Here is a 16,105-nt window from a genome sequence, read left to right on the forward strand (position 1 = left end):
CTGTATGATCTTTCCGCATTTTCTGCTATATTACATAAAGAAAACTGAAACCCTTAACAGTACACGTAAAAGGCACACTAATACACCTATTGACCACATGATCAGTAGTAAACTATACGTTTTATAATCTAAAATGACTTATCTTTACGAGAACACCAAAATTCGTTCCGTCACCTGGCTGCAGGACTGCAGATTTGCAGATTACAGATGTAGATGTACATAAACATACATAATTACACACATAAATAGATCCATACATTTCTTGCCTTACTGAGTTACTCATTTCACTGTTCTTTTGAATATATTGTGAAATGCCTCTTAACTGCAGTTATTAATTATTGCCATAACTGTCAACAAACGTTACACATCATTTTAGGTAACCCTTTATGGCATAAAAACACTTTTCTAACAAATAATTTTATGGCATTCCTGAAGGCATTTATTTTGCTTTTGTCTTTTATCTGTTGTGGTACTTTAATTCCATTATGTAGCACACTATTGTGAGTTTTTGCTTTGTTTTTCTATTGAAATGTTGGTGGTGGCTGGACATGGTTCAATATTCATGTAGAGCTCTGTTAGTTTGGTACCAATCAATGTCTTTTTTAATGTGAATCAGTGCTTGCAAAATGCATTTACATGGAACAGTCAATATTCTCATAGATTTGAACAACTCAGTGCAGTGAGTTCTCTTGCTACTTTTTGTCATAATTTGTACAGCACTTTCTCTTAACTTAAAGATTATTTGTTTGTTCTGCTCATTTGTTCCCTGAACATTATCCCATAACTCATCACAAAATGAACCTATGAAAAATATATTGTTTTGGTACATGATCTACTACACACAGAATTTATTATTCTAAGTGCAAAGCATACTGAAGCCAATCGTTTGCTGAGGGTGGTATCATGCTCAGTCTATTTTAGTTGTTTGTCAATATGCAGCCCTAGAAATTTTGTTTGTGATACAATTTCTGTGAGCTCATCTTTCACTTTTAAAGAGTTGGTTTTGTGGTTTCTGCTTGTGTGGAAACTAATATCTTTTTTTAAGTTAATTGTCTACCTATCTGCATAAGAGTATGAGTGTTTCTCTATGTGGTGAGTAGTAATCTATACTTTCCCTATTGTTGTTATTCCATCTCAGAATTTCCATTGTTTGACTGATATTTAAATAATTTAGGAGTAAAGGAGACCACCCACTGAATATCAGAAGTGCTAAGTTTTCAATAGGCATGCTCAGAGGAGGAAGACAGCTTGCTAGTTTTTTTGAAATAAATCCTTTTTCAAGCACAAACACACACACACACACACACACACACACACACACACACACTTGTGCCTCTACATTGTAGGGACACAGATGCAGTCACACACACTTGTGTGTGTGTGTGTGTGTGTGTGTGTGTGTGTGTGTGTGTGTGTGTGGGTGGGTGGGTTGGCGGGTGGGTGCTCCAGCTTGACAAAGGATTTATTTCAAAAGGTAGCAAGTTTTCTTCCCCCTTTGTGTGTACCTGCTGAAGACTTGACACTTCTACTATATGGTGAGTGGTCTACTTTAATCCTAAATTATTTACATCCTATCAGAGCTTTCGTACTACATTTTACTCTAATGTAACCTACTCAAAAGGTCTTAAATAGCCTCATATGAATATACTATGTTTGTAATTAGAGTTAGTTTGTCTGTTAACATTTTATGTATATGGATGTGTTGCATTTGGAAATAAGGGTTAATTTGATGACTGATTATGAGGCAGCTCATTGTTCGATTTAGTATTGTTCTACAAACAACTTCTTAACTAGATGAGATATTATTTTTCAGATCTTTGTAATGTCTTTGGTATTTTTTGTGTTTGAACCTAATGTACTGGTGACACACATTATGTTTGAAGAAGTAAGTTAATATAATACATCTTGCTGTGATTGTTTGTTACTTTTTCCTATGGTTACTTTCACTTTTAGGAAGTAGTTCTTTTTGTAATTTAGATGTAAAGGATTAAAAATGGTATATCTGCCCCTGGTGGGCAAGTATTAACAGAAAAACACATTGATCCATTATATTTATATCACAAAAAACACAATGTAACAGAATTGAAACAAATGCTAAACTAATCTATTTTGTCCAGAACATTCTGTTTGCTATGCACAAACTAGTTTTGGTGAAACATTTTTGATCATCAGTGGACTTACATTCTGAAAATACATGTAATGAAGAGAGGCATGTAGTGAAATAAGCCGTATTTTTAATCTTTGGTTTCTAGTTTCATGCTTTCCCTTACATGTCCACAAACTATTACAAGGTGTGTTTTCTCATACAGCATAGTATCTGCAACAAGAGCACTCATTCTGCCTGCAGTTTACTCATGAATTTCAGTGACATATGTATTATGCAAATTTATGATAGTTGTGGTGTGCTTGGGTGACAAATATATAATATGGTATCCTTATGAGTAGCCTTGATATATTTCATATCTAATTTGAAATCTTCATATTACGCATAAAATTTTTGCGGTCCACTTAGCTCTAATTGTGGCTTTGCATCACTGTTGGCCTGGCAATCAGATGTTTGCAAGTTAGATCAATGTGTTATAATTGGATGATTATACATGTGTGTACCATAAACATCAATTATTCTATAACAGTTAAGAAAGTAAACAAGTCCACATATGGCTTTGTTATTGTCTTAGTGGTTTCTGATGACATCTGTTCCGTTGTGTCGACTGTGTGCTCCTCATCTCCTGCAGCAGGAATGGGCCAGGTAAAAAACCTTGTGAGACACCATATTTAGTAAGAATCAGTAAAATTTTTCTCTGTTTGTGACCTCATTGTCAATATGTAAAACTACCAACATTTCAGTCACTGTTACAAGTCATCCTCTTCAGAAGGTCACTTGCAACAGTCACCAAAACATGGTAATTTTACATATTAACAATGTGGTCACAAACCCAGAAAAATTTTATTGATTGTGACAATAGCTGCAGAAGCCTACATTTATATTTACCATATTTAGTGTTTCTCCAATCTGAATTTGCTTTTATTCTTATGGTATCATTTGTTTTCAAGTCACCCTCTGTTTTCTGTTGTTGAATTATGATTTCCACATATAAAAGAAACCTGCCATCCTGCTTCCTCCTTTACCTCAGTCCACTGAACTCAGTACAGGAAACTAGTCTTAGAGGGTGCATGTTAGGATATTCTATATGATGTGTGATAGCTTGAGCCTTCCAGTCTAGGACTGTGTGCTATCCTCAAACATTAGTGCAGGGAATAAGTATTTGTCACAGAGGCACACGAATGAATGAATTAAACCTGAAAGTCTTTATGTAGAGTAAAAATTTCTCATGCACAAATATTTCTGCAGGGTTTGTTATGCCAGTAAGCTGCAGAACAAACTGCTGCAGGAAATGAGGGTAAGAATTCAGATGTAGATTTGGGGTCCATGACGGGAATGGAGATTAAAAAGAGAATACATGCTGAACTGAAAGAATGATTAACGTAGGACAAAGATGCCACTGTAATAGAGTAGAAGATGTCATTTAATGAATAAGAGAAGGGAAAATAAGTAACAGTAAATAATTTCTTATTGAAGAAGGAAATTGTGGTAGTCTTTCATGTATTTTTATGCATCTCTATCATTTGTATGGGAAGGTGCAGGTCCTGAAGGAATGTGCAAATCACAGTTTGCAAATTCTACAATTTTCAGGATGCAATTTCCTTTTTCTACAAGTGCTCAAAGTATTTTGTATTTAGACTTACATATGACAGTAAATAAGCAACTTACTTTACTCATAAATTCATCCTACAGTATGCTTAGTGAAAAGAAGTCTGTTTTCTTACATATCTAATTCCTGAAAACTAATGCTAGGGAATAATAGATGATGTGAACTACCAACATTTGTTGTTTGAGAAAGAATGAACCAAATTGGTTGTAGATTAGTTTCAGGTAATTATATGATGTTGGAGAAATGTAGAGTAGTCACTGGTTTTCTTGTCTATTGTTAACTGCTTATTTCCATTTTTATAGTTATATTGTTCCTAATAAAGAAAAATTAATCTTTTACCTTTTTTGCTGAATGATTTTTACTTACTGTACTAGTCTACCTTTTATTTCTTAATACTGTATAAATAGAAAACAAACTACTCTAACTATACTGTTTCAGGCTGTGAATCCAGTGTCAATGGGAAAGACAAGAGGACGACAGCAAACAGTTAATGATGGAACTTATCACAGGGAACACCAGCCATCAGATAAAGTTCTGAATGTGCAGGTAACTTAGTAGAGTGCATGTAATTTTATGTGTTTTTCTGAAGACAGAAATTTGTAATGTAGTTCTATTGGCACTATGAATGATAACAGTTAATATTGCATTTTTGAAGGCTATAAAGTTCTTAGTTTTTGTAATTATATAATCTGGCTACATATTCATCCAGCAACATCTCAGTAACTGATGCTGTTTTTTTTAGATTTATTGACAATCTTTGTGTACTATAATTAATGTGAGCTTATTGTGCGATACAAAGCTTATTTTCCTAAATTATTAGCTGACGTATACAGGCTACTGGTAATTGAAGTATCTGTTGTGTAAAGTCTTTCCTGCTGGTTATACAAACCATTATTGTGGGGCTTACATTTATATGATGAAAGACAGTGTACAACATGGCTACACTCTTCGGTAGTAAATGTTTTCATGATCCATGTACCTGATGTCCCTTATTTAACAGGTAAAGATATGGACTCCGAAGAATCACGCTGTCTGAAAGTATACAACCAGTGTTTAACTTGAGCACCATTGGATAGATACTTATCATACACAACAACAATGAGAAAGAAATTTCAATGTGGAAATAAATAGTGCACTGTAGTTAGTTATAATTTAGAATAAGTGGCTGAAATTCTATAAATTGAGCTCCCAGGTAATAATTTACAGTTGACAGCTCAAAAGGAGCAAAAGTTACTGTTTATTATGACTGAATTGAAACTGAAATAAAGTAGTAATTACAAGTGTGAAGACAGGCAGTGGTGCCACTAAAATGCACACATGCTGGTTTGCATGTAAAAGCCACATATCACAAAATGATTTTAAGTTAATTATAAATGCATTGAAATTATTTATAACTAACAAAACTGATAATGGTTACTTCTTAGCAACACATTACATGAGATATATGGAATAACATCACTCTCTGTAATACTATCTACGTTTGGATTTTGTGAAGCAAATACCAACAACCAATCATTTTTCTTTAACAAATGTTCCTTTAGAAAAATTTGTAGTGCCTTCATTAACTAACAACAAACAAGTTCACATTGCCTATGATATGAAAGTCGACAACACATGAAGTATTTGCAAGTACACAACAAAATTTATAAACGTCACTTTAGTTAAAATAGCATATCCATTTTCAACTTCTCGTGGTGTAATGAGTAGTCTATTAAATTTCAGGAAAGCAGCTGTGCAAATAAAAATCTTCCAACGATATTTCAGCCACATATCATCTGACCATCCTCATAGTGAGTCGCAAGACTGACGACAAGGTGCCAAGCATGGCCTTATATGTTCCACTCAGGCGGTACTGTGCATGTGGGTCACAGAGCTGGTTGGTGGCAAAGAAATATGGTTACATGTGTGCTGCCTATGATGAAGGCATACAGACATTCGATAGGCGTACAGACATTCAATTTGCTTATCGATGAATGTTCAGTGGCAGTGACACCATGATGACTTATCTGCAGTTTAATTTTCCCAAGAGTGGGATTCCATGCTTTGTCCAAATTAAAACTATTATCTCTATTTGTGAAATTATTCGCTGATCTTATCTCCGTAGCTTCATGAAGACTGAATCCCGAAAGGACAAGGTAGATGTTAAAAGCTTCACTTCAGTATAGCTCATTGAATGTCCTGTATCAATACAATGTTTGGCCTCAGCTGACTTGTCTGGCAGTAATAAGTGTGTGTATCTCTCATAAACGGTGCGTGTCGCTTGACCTATGTATGACTTCCCACAATTTCTACAAGGGATCTTATACACACCCACTTTACGAAGCAGTAAATCATCCTTTACAGAGCCGAGTAAAGCTGCAATTTTCATGGGAGGCCGGAAGATCACCTTAACACAGTGTTTATCAAGAATACGGCCTATCTTTGAGGAAACAGCACCCACATAGGGCAAAAATGCACTTGATCTGAATGAATTACTATCTTATTTCCCATCACATGCCTGCATTCTAGGTTTTACATTGAATGACCTACAACTCTGTTGAGGAGAAAATCCATTCACTTTTAAAAATGCTCTTGAGGTATGTGAGCTCTTCTTGCAAATTATCTTTATCGGATATACAGTGTGCCCTATGCACTAAGGTCTTAAGGACACCTATGGACTGTGAAGGGTGATGGCAACTACTGGCATGTGGATAGAGATTTATATATTTTGTTTTATGATATGTGGCATGTCCAAAATTTAGCCCCTTACTTAAGACAGATACTGTAGCCTCGTCTAGATCCTTACCTGTCAAATTTATGACAGGTCGTCGAATAACAGAGTGCACCTGAGACTTAGCAATGTCAGGCTAAATATTGTTGATGTGCTCATTAGTTTTGACGTAGTATCATTATATACCAAGATACCATTAAAGGACTCTTTATCTCTTATTGGCCAACATGTTGATAAGAACATTACGGCCTTATTTGAACATGTGCTTTTATCATATTATTTTCAGTTTAATGCTGAATTTTATGAGCAGATTGATGGCGTTGCTATGGAAAGCCCCCTCTCCTCTCTGGTACCTAATTTATTCATGGAAAACTTCGAGGACAAGGCACTGGACTCAGCAAGTTTTAAACCAACAGTCTTATGGAGGTTGATTGGGTTTAAATCCAGAGGATTTGGTGACCAGGACAATACAGAAATTCATCCTGGTGCTCTGTGGATGACTCACATACACTGCAAGCTGTGTGAAAAACTGTATTGTCCTGTTGATAAGTACCATTGTGCTGAGGAAAAAGTAGGGATGGACATGGTCCTCAAGGATAGAGGCATACCTGTGTTGATGCATTATGTTTTCCAGATTGACAAGATCACTGAGAGAATGCCACAAAAACATTCCCCATACCATAACACACCCTTGCGACAATTGTTGCAAGGTGTTTGCTTTCAGACATTTCGCACTTATGGAGCATAAAATGTGATTCGTCTGACAAAAAGTCACCTATCACCACTCAGTGGATGTTCAGCTGTATTGACATAAAAATTCCAGCCTTTGTCACTGATGAACAGCTGTCAGCTTGAGTGCATAAATCTGGCCCCTGCTGCGGAGGCCCATACTTACCAATGTTTGCTGAACAGTCACTGAAGAGACACTGTTGGCAGCCCTTTGGTTCATCTGGGTTCTCAGTTGCTCAATAGTTGCATGTCTATACACCCATACACATGTGTGCAACTTTCATTCACCCTTGTCATCTATGGCCTGTGTGCACCACATTTGTCTCAGTACCAGTTTTTGATAGTGCCAATTTGCCATGCATAGTATACTTTAACCATGGCAACACACAAACAGTGACTAGAGAATTGTGAATTGTTGTTTATTTGTCTCATATTCATTCCATCTGGGTACATGAGATATGTCAAAATTGCAGTAAAATTTCACGATAAACACAGAACAACTGATGTTAAAAAACATCAATTTTAAAAACAACAATTTTGTTATATATACACACAATAAAATCTAACACTTAATTACCCCTTGTTCAAATTATCATTTCATCCTCTATGAATTCTTCTATTGAATAGTAGCATTTCTCCCAAAGAATCTGCTGCAGTCTCATTTTTAAAATGTGTGGCTTCATATTAAATATGTTTTTACCCATTAACTTGTTAGATATTTTTATCCACATATGCTGTGGAGTCCATGCATATAATTTCAACTGGTGTGTGGGTAGCATAAAATTATTTTTATTTCTCGTGTTGTATGTGTCATTAAAATGATTCTCCTCAAATAATTTTTGTCTGTTGTGTAGGAACCATATAATTGCATAAATGTATCTGGAGGGGACAGTTAGAATTTGTAGTTTCCAAAATAACAATAAGACTCTGTTTGCTGTGCAGTACACATGTATCTGACAATTTTCTTTTGCAGTTTCAGTTTTCTAGATACGTTACTTGAATTTCCCCAAAAAATTATACCATATCTGATAACAGATTCAAAATAACTATGATAAACAATTTTTCATGTTCTCTAGTCAGTGGAATTTGCTAGTATTAGCATTGCAAATGCAAAACTGCATAGTTTATTTGACAGGAAGTCAATACGTGTATTCCAGCTTAAGTTCTTGTCCACATTTAGTCCCAGGAATTTGACAGTGTCAACTTCTTTCATAAGCTGATTGTTATGTTGTATTTTAAGTTCTGTGCATTTTGAATGTTCTTTTGAAATGTACTATATGTTCAATTTCAACCCATTTAACTGGAACTAGTTTTGTAAAGTATCCAGTGTGCTTCTGATGGAGCTCAGAATTTTTTCTGCATCGTCATCTTCAATTAAAACAGAAGTATTTTCTGCAAAGAGAACTGATGGGGAATTTATATTTGTGGGTAAGTCATTTACATAGAATAGGAACAAGATTGGCCCCAAAATGGAGCCTTGAGTCACACCTTGTGGTACTGTACCCCATTATGAATAATAATTCACTGCATCTGAGGTGATAGTAACGCTTTGTTTTCTGTTGTGTAAGTACGATATGAACCAATTTAGAGCATTGTCCTTAATCCTGTATATGTCTAATTTGTACATAAGCAAGTCCTGGTTCACAGAGTCAAATGCTTTACTCCTCTGATCCAGTGACTTCCATATCAAGGTGTTCAATGGTTTTTCATGGTGTACCAGCTTAGCTGTTTCTGAAAATTTTCCACCCTTGATCCAAAAGGCATGATTATGGCCTTTTGGGCGTCAGGTAAATCACTCTGTTCTGCGTTATGACAATATCTGCAATGTTTTCCTAATTCCTCCAACATGGTTTATGTACCTGCCATACTTGTTGCTGTCACCTATTGTCTGTTAGTGGTTACTGCAAGTTGATGTTGAACACTGGTGGTGGTCACAATATGTGACACTATAGTGTTCAAAGTGCTGAGATTACTGCTCTGAGAATCCATGTACATAACTAAAAAGATAACTGGCTTGATCTTGCTTTGTTATTGGCAGTAGGCCAACAGCTTTGCCATAGTAGTAACACCCGTTCCTGTCAGGTCACCGAAATTGTTGGGCTTGGCTAGCAACTGGATGGGTGACCATCTGGGTGTATCAAGTGCTGTTGCCAAGTGGGGTGCACTCAGTCCTTGTGAGGCCAGTTGACTGAGAAGTAATTGCTCCAGTCACAAAAACTGACAATGACTGGGAGAGCAGTGTGCTGACCATATGCCCCTCCATGTCTGCATCCAGTGATGCCTATTGGCTGTGGATGACACAGCAGTTGGTTGGTACTGTTGGGCCTTCTGAGGCTTGTTCAGAAGAAATTTTAGTTTTATTACTGGCAATAGGCTCTTCTTTAACACTTTGGCTGCCGTGTGTATCAAATTGATACACAAGGTGACATCCCTAGCTGGCCATGTGTGTCAAACTGATACAAACATTCAAGGCTGTCTGTATTAATCGTATAAACAACTACAGTGATTTCATATGGAGATAATAGTTATGCTGGCCTCCTGGAGAGGCCGTGCATATTTGGTTCTGAATTTCATTGATGGATAGTGAGACAGTCTCCTCTTGAAGTTTGGCCTGCAGTCAACTGTTTTCTTGAGTTTATGACATCTGGTTTTATTGGTGATAACTCATACAGCGACATTGCTAAAGGTTATATATGTCTGAAGTTATGTCTCCTTGAATATTTGAGCTTATTTTCTTGTGAGTTTGTGACAATGTCTGACATGGAATCAATTGTGGCTTGGTTGGGCAAGGAAAGTGAATTCAGTGAATGTGAGGCCAGTTTGCTTGGCAACATATCTGTCACTGATGATCCTGAATACTCTCCTGACCATTATTCAAATACACACAGACTGAGAAAAAGAAAAAGAACAACTGTTGGATAATCAGCAACTGCGCCTCAAAGACACATATCCGAAGTTACTAAACTGGAAATATGAATGATTTTACAACAACCTGTAGTGGTGGAATTGCTCACCATGTGAAGACAAAAACGACTGGAAGATACAATGGACTGGAGTTTTACCAATTGTTTTTTGATGATCAAGTATTGGAAATGATTGCCACCAAGATGAATTGTTATGCTGAGCAATGAGTTATTGACATTATTGTCAATGAAAAATCTGCAAAACATAGCAGACTACAAAAGTGGGGAGGCACAAAAAATGAAGAAATCTTACATTTTTTAAATTCATTTTGTGGACTGGTTTGGATTGAAAACCTACAGTCCAGAAATATTGGCCAAAGAATGTACTGTACAAAAATTAAGTAAGTAAAGCTTTAACCTGCAACAGATTTGAGGCCCTTTTGAGTATGCTACATTTTCAGTCAATTCTACTACAAACAATGGCAAACTGCACAAAATTTCACCATTAGTTGATCTATTAAGTGATAAATTTCATGAAGTGTATTGTCCAGGTGAGAAAGTGTGCATTGATGAAACTATGGTGCCATTTAGAGGAAGCCTGGGTTTTCACCAGTGTAGTCTGAGGAATCATCGTCAGTGTGGTCTTAAGCTATTCAAACTGTGAGGCTACACCTGGTATGTGAAAGTGTGTGCTTGGAAGGAGATTGCCCCTGCAGATCATGACGTTTCCTCCAGTGCAGTGATGGGTTGATGGATCCATTGTTGAATGCCAGATGCACTTTGTACTTAACAATAATTATGTAAGTGTTGCCTAAGTCCATAAGTTGAATGAACATTTTCTCATCTTGTTGGTAAATTGAGGAATAACAGAACATATAGTCCAACAACTGTAGTGAAAGGAAAGATCAAAGAAGGTAAAATTTGCTGCATGATGAGTAATACAAATGTTATTATAGGAAAATGGAAGGACAGGAAAGGTGTCTTGTTTCTGATCACTAAAGACATTCCAGAAATGGTAGCAGTTGTCTCAAGAAAAGGTGCAACTACAAAACCATCCACAATTTTGGAATATAATTATGCAATATCCTTCACAGATGTGTCAGATAAAATAGCATCTTACACCTATGTTTTACAAAGAAGAGTGAAGTGGATCTGTATAACTGCATTCAAGCTCCTCACAACTGTAGCAGTTTTCAATGTCCACACTATTGACATAAATTATTGACAAAACATGCACATAACTGAATTTTGAGAGAAAGTAGCACTTGCACTGACAAACATTTAAAATCCTAAAGATGTACCAGGATCACCAGGAACATCAAGTTGATGGCAGCAAGAGAAACAGAAGCACATCTTGTTACCAATGATACTCTCACAAATATGGATGTGCTGGAGCTATGAAGAAATCAGAACAAGTCATCACAGACTGTAAGGGTTGTCTGAATGAAAAGTTCCATGTGCTTGGATTATTCACACATGTAAAGTAAAGCATAGAACTTATTAATTAAGTCAAATATGTTGTTACATTGGTTGTGAATTTGTAAGCCAACCTGTTGACTTAATAAATATTCTGCATTTATAATAGTTTTGCTCTATTCTTTCAAAAAAAATGTTATTTGTCTCAAATGCTGAAAGGAGTCTTGATTTGCTATTAAAGGTTTTGTGTAATTGCTATACATGTGGCCTAGCTGGTAGGATATTGAAGAAATTAACTTCACAGGCCATGTGTCTGACAATTATACACACCTTAAAAAGGCCTTGGTCTGATACACAACATTGGGTGATTCAAGTCTGGCAGCCAAAGATTTAACAATGAGGAACTTTTAATAATTTTGGTCTCCCAGTATTCTTCTTCAGTTATTGATTCTTGTTAAACACTTCACACTGTGCTCAGATACGTGCTCACTCATCCATTTACATTACCTGCCATGTTTAAAACACTCGTTTGAAAACACTCTCTGTTAAATTTTTGAGCACTGCCATTTTGCTTTCAAACTTCAACACAGAAGACTTACAACTCTCTCATCCTGCTACTGTCTCCGTGAATGCTTGTGCCCAACAACATTATTGTTGTCTTTTAAACAGATTCTTTGGATTCTACGCAACACAAACTTCCTGACTTTACCAATGTTCCTATTACAAAGTTTTTTATGATATTATTTTTCAATACTTTTTTTTGTAATTATATTATAGTTCTTTAAATTATACACATATACAAGAAATTATTTAAAATTACAGAATTAACTACCTGAAAAATTATGAATCACTGTGTTGTTGTGTAATAAGAAGATTTAGAAACAAATTAGCTATGTCCTTCTTCTACATCTAAATTTGAATGTCCATCTAGAAGCCAACTGATAGTGTGTCGCAGCAGGTACTTCTGCAGCTATTATCATTTCGCTCTTTTGCTGTTCAGTTTCAAAATAGTGTGGGAAGACTACCTCAAGCTGGTATAAGCTCTAATTTCACTAATTTTCTCAATGTGATCATATCAGTTGATGTAAGTTGGATGGAGTTGACTCTTCTTGAATTTCAACAGTAAACCTCTCCGTGATCCAAAACATCTGTATTGCAGCATCTGCCACCCTAGTTTGTTGAGCATTTCTGCAATGTTCTTGCAATTGACAAATAATCCCATGATGTCACATGCATCCCTTTTTTTTAGATTTTCTCTATCTACATCTTAATGCAATCAGTCAAAGCTCATACCCCTGTAGACCTAGATGCAAGACCTGTCCCATACATCCTCCTACCACCACCTACTCCAGTTCTGTCACTAACATCACCTATCCCATCAAAGGCAGGGCTACCTGTGAAATCAGGCATGTGATTTATAAACTAAGCTGCAACCAATGTGCTGCATGCTATGTAGGCATGACAACCAACAAGCTGTCTGACCACATGAATGGCCACTGACAAACTGTAGCCAAGAAACAAGTGGACCACCCTGTTGCTGAACATACTGCCACACATGATATCTTTCATTTCAATGACTGCTTCACAGCCTGTGCCATATGGACCCTTCCCACTGATACCAGCTTTTCTGAAATATGCAGGTGGGAACTTTCCCTGCAATACACCCTATGTTTTTGTAACTCTCCTGGCCTCAAACTTGGTTAGTCACTGTCCTCACCCATCCACCCCCTCTTTGTTTCCATTCCAGCGCAACACAGCCATCATTTTTTCACCACCCCACCCTATCTTTTCATCTCTCTCCCTTCCACTACTCCCCCCCCCCCCCCCCCAAATCCTTCCACACCTCTCCCTTGCCAGCCATCTAAACTGCAGCACTTCACTGTCCACCACCCCCACCATACTATCCCTCCCCCACCTCCCCCACCTTGCACCAGCCTCCTCCTTAACCCCACCCAGTTGCCACTCCCATCATGCACTGGTGCTGCTGCTCACAGTGTGGTTTCAGTTGCCTGAGACAGCAGTCTTGTGAGTGAGTTGCGTTTGCGTGACTGTTTGTGTGCTGAATCCTTTTGTTGTGCCTATCATGACTCAGCACCTCCACTAAATGGTGAGATGCAACTTTCCTTCTCTAACATTGTTATATCTTAATGCATCTTGGTAAAGTGCTAGACTGATGAGCAGTACTAAAAAATCAGTCAAAATAGTGTTTTAAGCCATATCTTGCGTGAATAATTTACATTCTTCTGACAAATGTCAGCCTGTTACTTTAATTTGCTACAGCTAGTTTACTTTGGTCCTTTCAGCATAAGATACTCCAAGTAGTTACTCCTGTCTATTTCATGGTTGTCGCTATGTGAGGGAACAACAGGTTTTAAAGATTTTCTTTAGCACAATACTATTTGCTTCTGACTTCTCTTTCTGTTGTATATACACTCATGCTCATAAATTAAGGATATTGCTCATACATGGTGAAACAATGCTTTGCTAGGTGGTTTGCAGGCTTAAATCACCTCGGGGTGTGACCATGCAGTGCATTTGACCTGCGGTCTTCGCACAGTGGTGCTGGCAGCAGTCCGCATATGCAGAGGTGTGTTGGTGCTTGTCAGAGTATGGTGCAGTGAGTATGTGTGCAGACGTTTTCAGACATACTAATGGTTACTGTGTGTTGAAAATGGCTCAAAGACCACATATTGATGACGTTATGAGGGGTAGAATACTAGGGCGACTAGAGGCTGGTCAAACACAGCAGGTTGTAGCATGGGCCCTCCGTGTGCCACGAAGTGTGATCTCAATATTATGGCAATGATTCCAGCAGACAGAAAATGTGTCTAGGCCCTACAGTATGGGACGTCCACAGTGTACGGCACCACAAGAATACCGATATCTCACCATTAGTGCCCACAGACAGCCACAGAGTACTGCAGGTACACTTGCTTGGGACCTTAAAGCAGCCACTGGAACAGTTGTCTCCAGACACAGTCTACATATGACTGAACAGACATGATTTATTCACCCAGAGACCTGCAAGGTGCATTCCAGTGACCCCTGGTCACAGGAGAGCCCATAAAGCCTGGTGCCAAGAACACAGTGCATGGTCATTGGGACAGTGGGTCCCAGGTTATGTTCATGGATGAGTTCAGGTATAGTCTGAACAGTGATTCTCGCCGGGTTTTCATCAAGCGTGAACCAGGAACCAGATACCAACCCCTTAATGTCCTTGAAAGGGACCTGTATGGAGGTCATGATTTGATGGTGTGGGGTGGGATTATGATTGGTGCACCTACACTCCTGCATGTCTTTGATAGAGGAACTGTAACAGGTCCGGTGTATCGGGACATCATTTTGCACCAGCATTCCACTTTTTCAAGGGTGCAGTGAGTTCCACCTTCCTCCTAATGGATGATAACGTATGGCCCCACCGAGCTGCCATCGTGGAGGAGTACCTTGAAACAGAAGATATCAGGCGAATTGAGTGGTGTGCTTGTTCTCCAGACCTAAACTCCATCAAGCACATCTGGGTTGACGTATTGCTGCACATCTTCAAACCCCCAGGACATTTCAGGAGCTCCAACAGGCACTGGTGCAAGAATGGGAGGCTCTACCCTAGCAGCTGCTTGACCACCTGATCCAGAGTATGCCAACCCATTGTGCGGCCTGTGTACGTGTGCATGGTGATCATATCCCATATTTATGTTGGGGTACATGCACAGGAAACAGTGGCATTTTGTAGCACTTGTGTTTCCGGACAGTTTTCTCAACTTATCACCAATACTGTGGACTTAGAGATTTGTGTTGTGTGTGTTCCCTATGTGCCTATGGTATTAGTGTGAGTTTTGTCTAGTGCCACGTTGTGTGGCACCACATTCTGCAATTATCCTTAATTTATGAGAATGAGTGTAGTTTATTTTATGGGCATGTATATATTATTGAACTTATTCTAATCACTGCCATCACTTTTGCATCAATCCTTCACATCCAATAACATACTGGTACTTAACATTAAAATTCCAGTACATGCATATAGTAAATATTTATTCTTTATATTATGTTCATCAACACCTGCAATCTGATAAACACACTCTGTTCATCAAATAAATTATAGCTTCATTTGTATCTTGCCGTCCTGTGTGCCAAAACTGAGCTTATGTTTAGATTTGAAATAAGGTCTTTAGCTCAGCCATTTCTCAGTGTGAACCATTCATTCCACTATCACCCAACATGAAATGTTCACTAAACTCTCTCTCAGGATGAAGTGTCCTTTCTTCATCCCCAAACTACAATTCTCATCCAAACTTTCCATCTTGTGCCTTTTCTTGCTGTCACAACTTTCTCCCCTGTCATTAGCCATCACTTTTTATTGCTTCCCTTCCAGCAGCATCATCACTGATGAAGTATCTTAATACAATAAAAAATTTGCAATTTTTGAGCCTATGATATCTTATATGGAGCATGCACAAATGCATGTTAATTAGATCTTTTACAACATATATGTATTCAATTATTTCTTTCATAATGTTAAATCAATAGTTTGCAACGTCACTAAGGTAGTCTTTTCACATTTAATAAATTAAACCATGATAAATTTATAGACCTAACTTACTATTAATGTGTGCAGTGTGTGGTACCACTGATTG

At 37.6% G+C, this 16,105-nt stretch overlaps 1 protein-coding gene across 1 annotated transcript in view; it reads left to right on the forward strand.

The window, feature by feature from the left end:
• LOC126268186 (probable 2-oxoglutarate dehydrogenase E1 component DHKTD1 homolog, mitochondrial) overlaps positions 1–16,105 on the forward strand; it is a 328,733-nt gene that overhangs the window by 124,705 nt on the left and 187,923 nt on the right. The window contains exon 7 of the mRNA XM_049973793.1: positions 4,152–4,259. Within this exon, the coding sequence (XP_049829750.1) occupies positions 4,152–4,259 (108 nt within the window). The remainder of the gene's footprint in view (positions 1–4,151; positions 4,260–16,105) is intronic.

The sequence above is a fragment of the Schistocerca gregaria genome, chromosome 4 (genome assembly GCF_023897955.1).
Source record: "Schistocerca gregaria isolate iqSchGreg1 chromosome 4, iqSchGreg1.2, whole genome shotgun sequence".
Classification (NCBI taxonomy): Eukaryota; Metazoa; Arthropoda; class Insecta; order Orthoptera; family Acrididae; genus Schistocerca; species Schistocerca gregaria.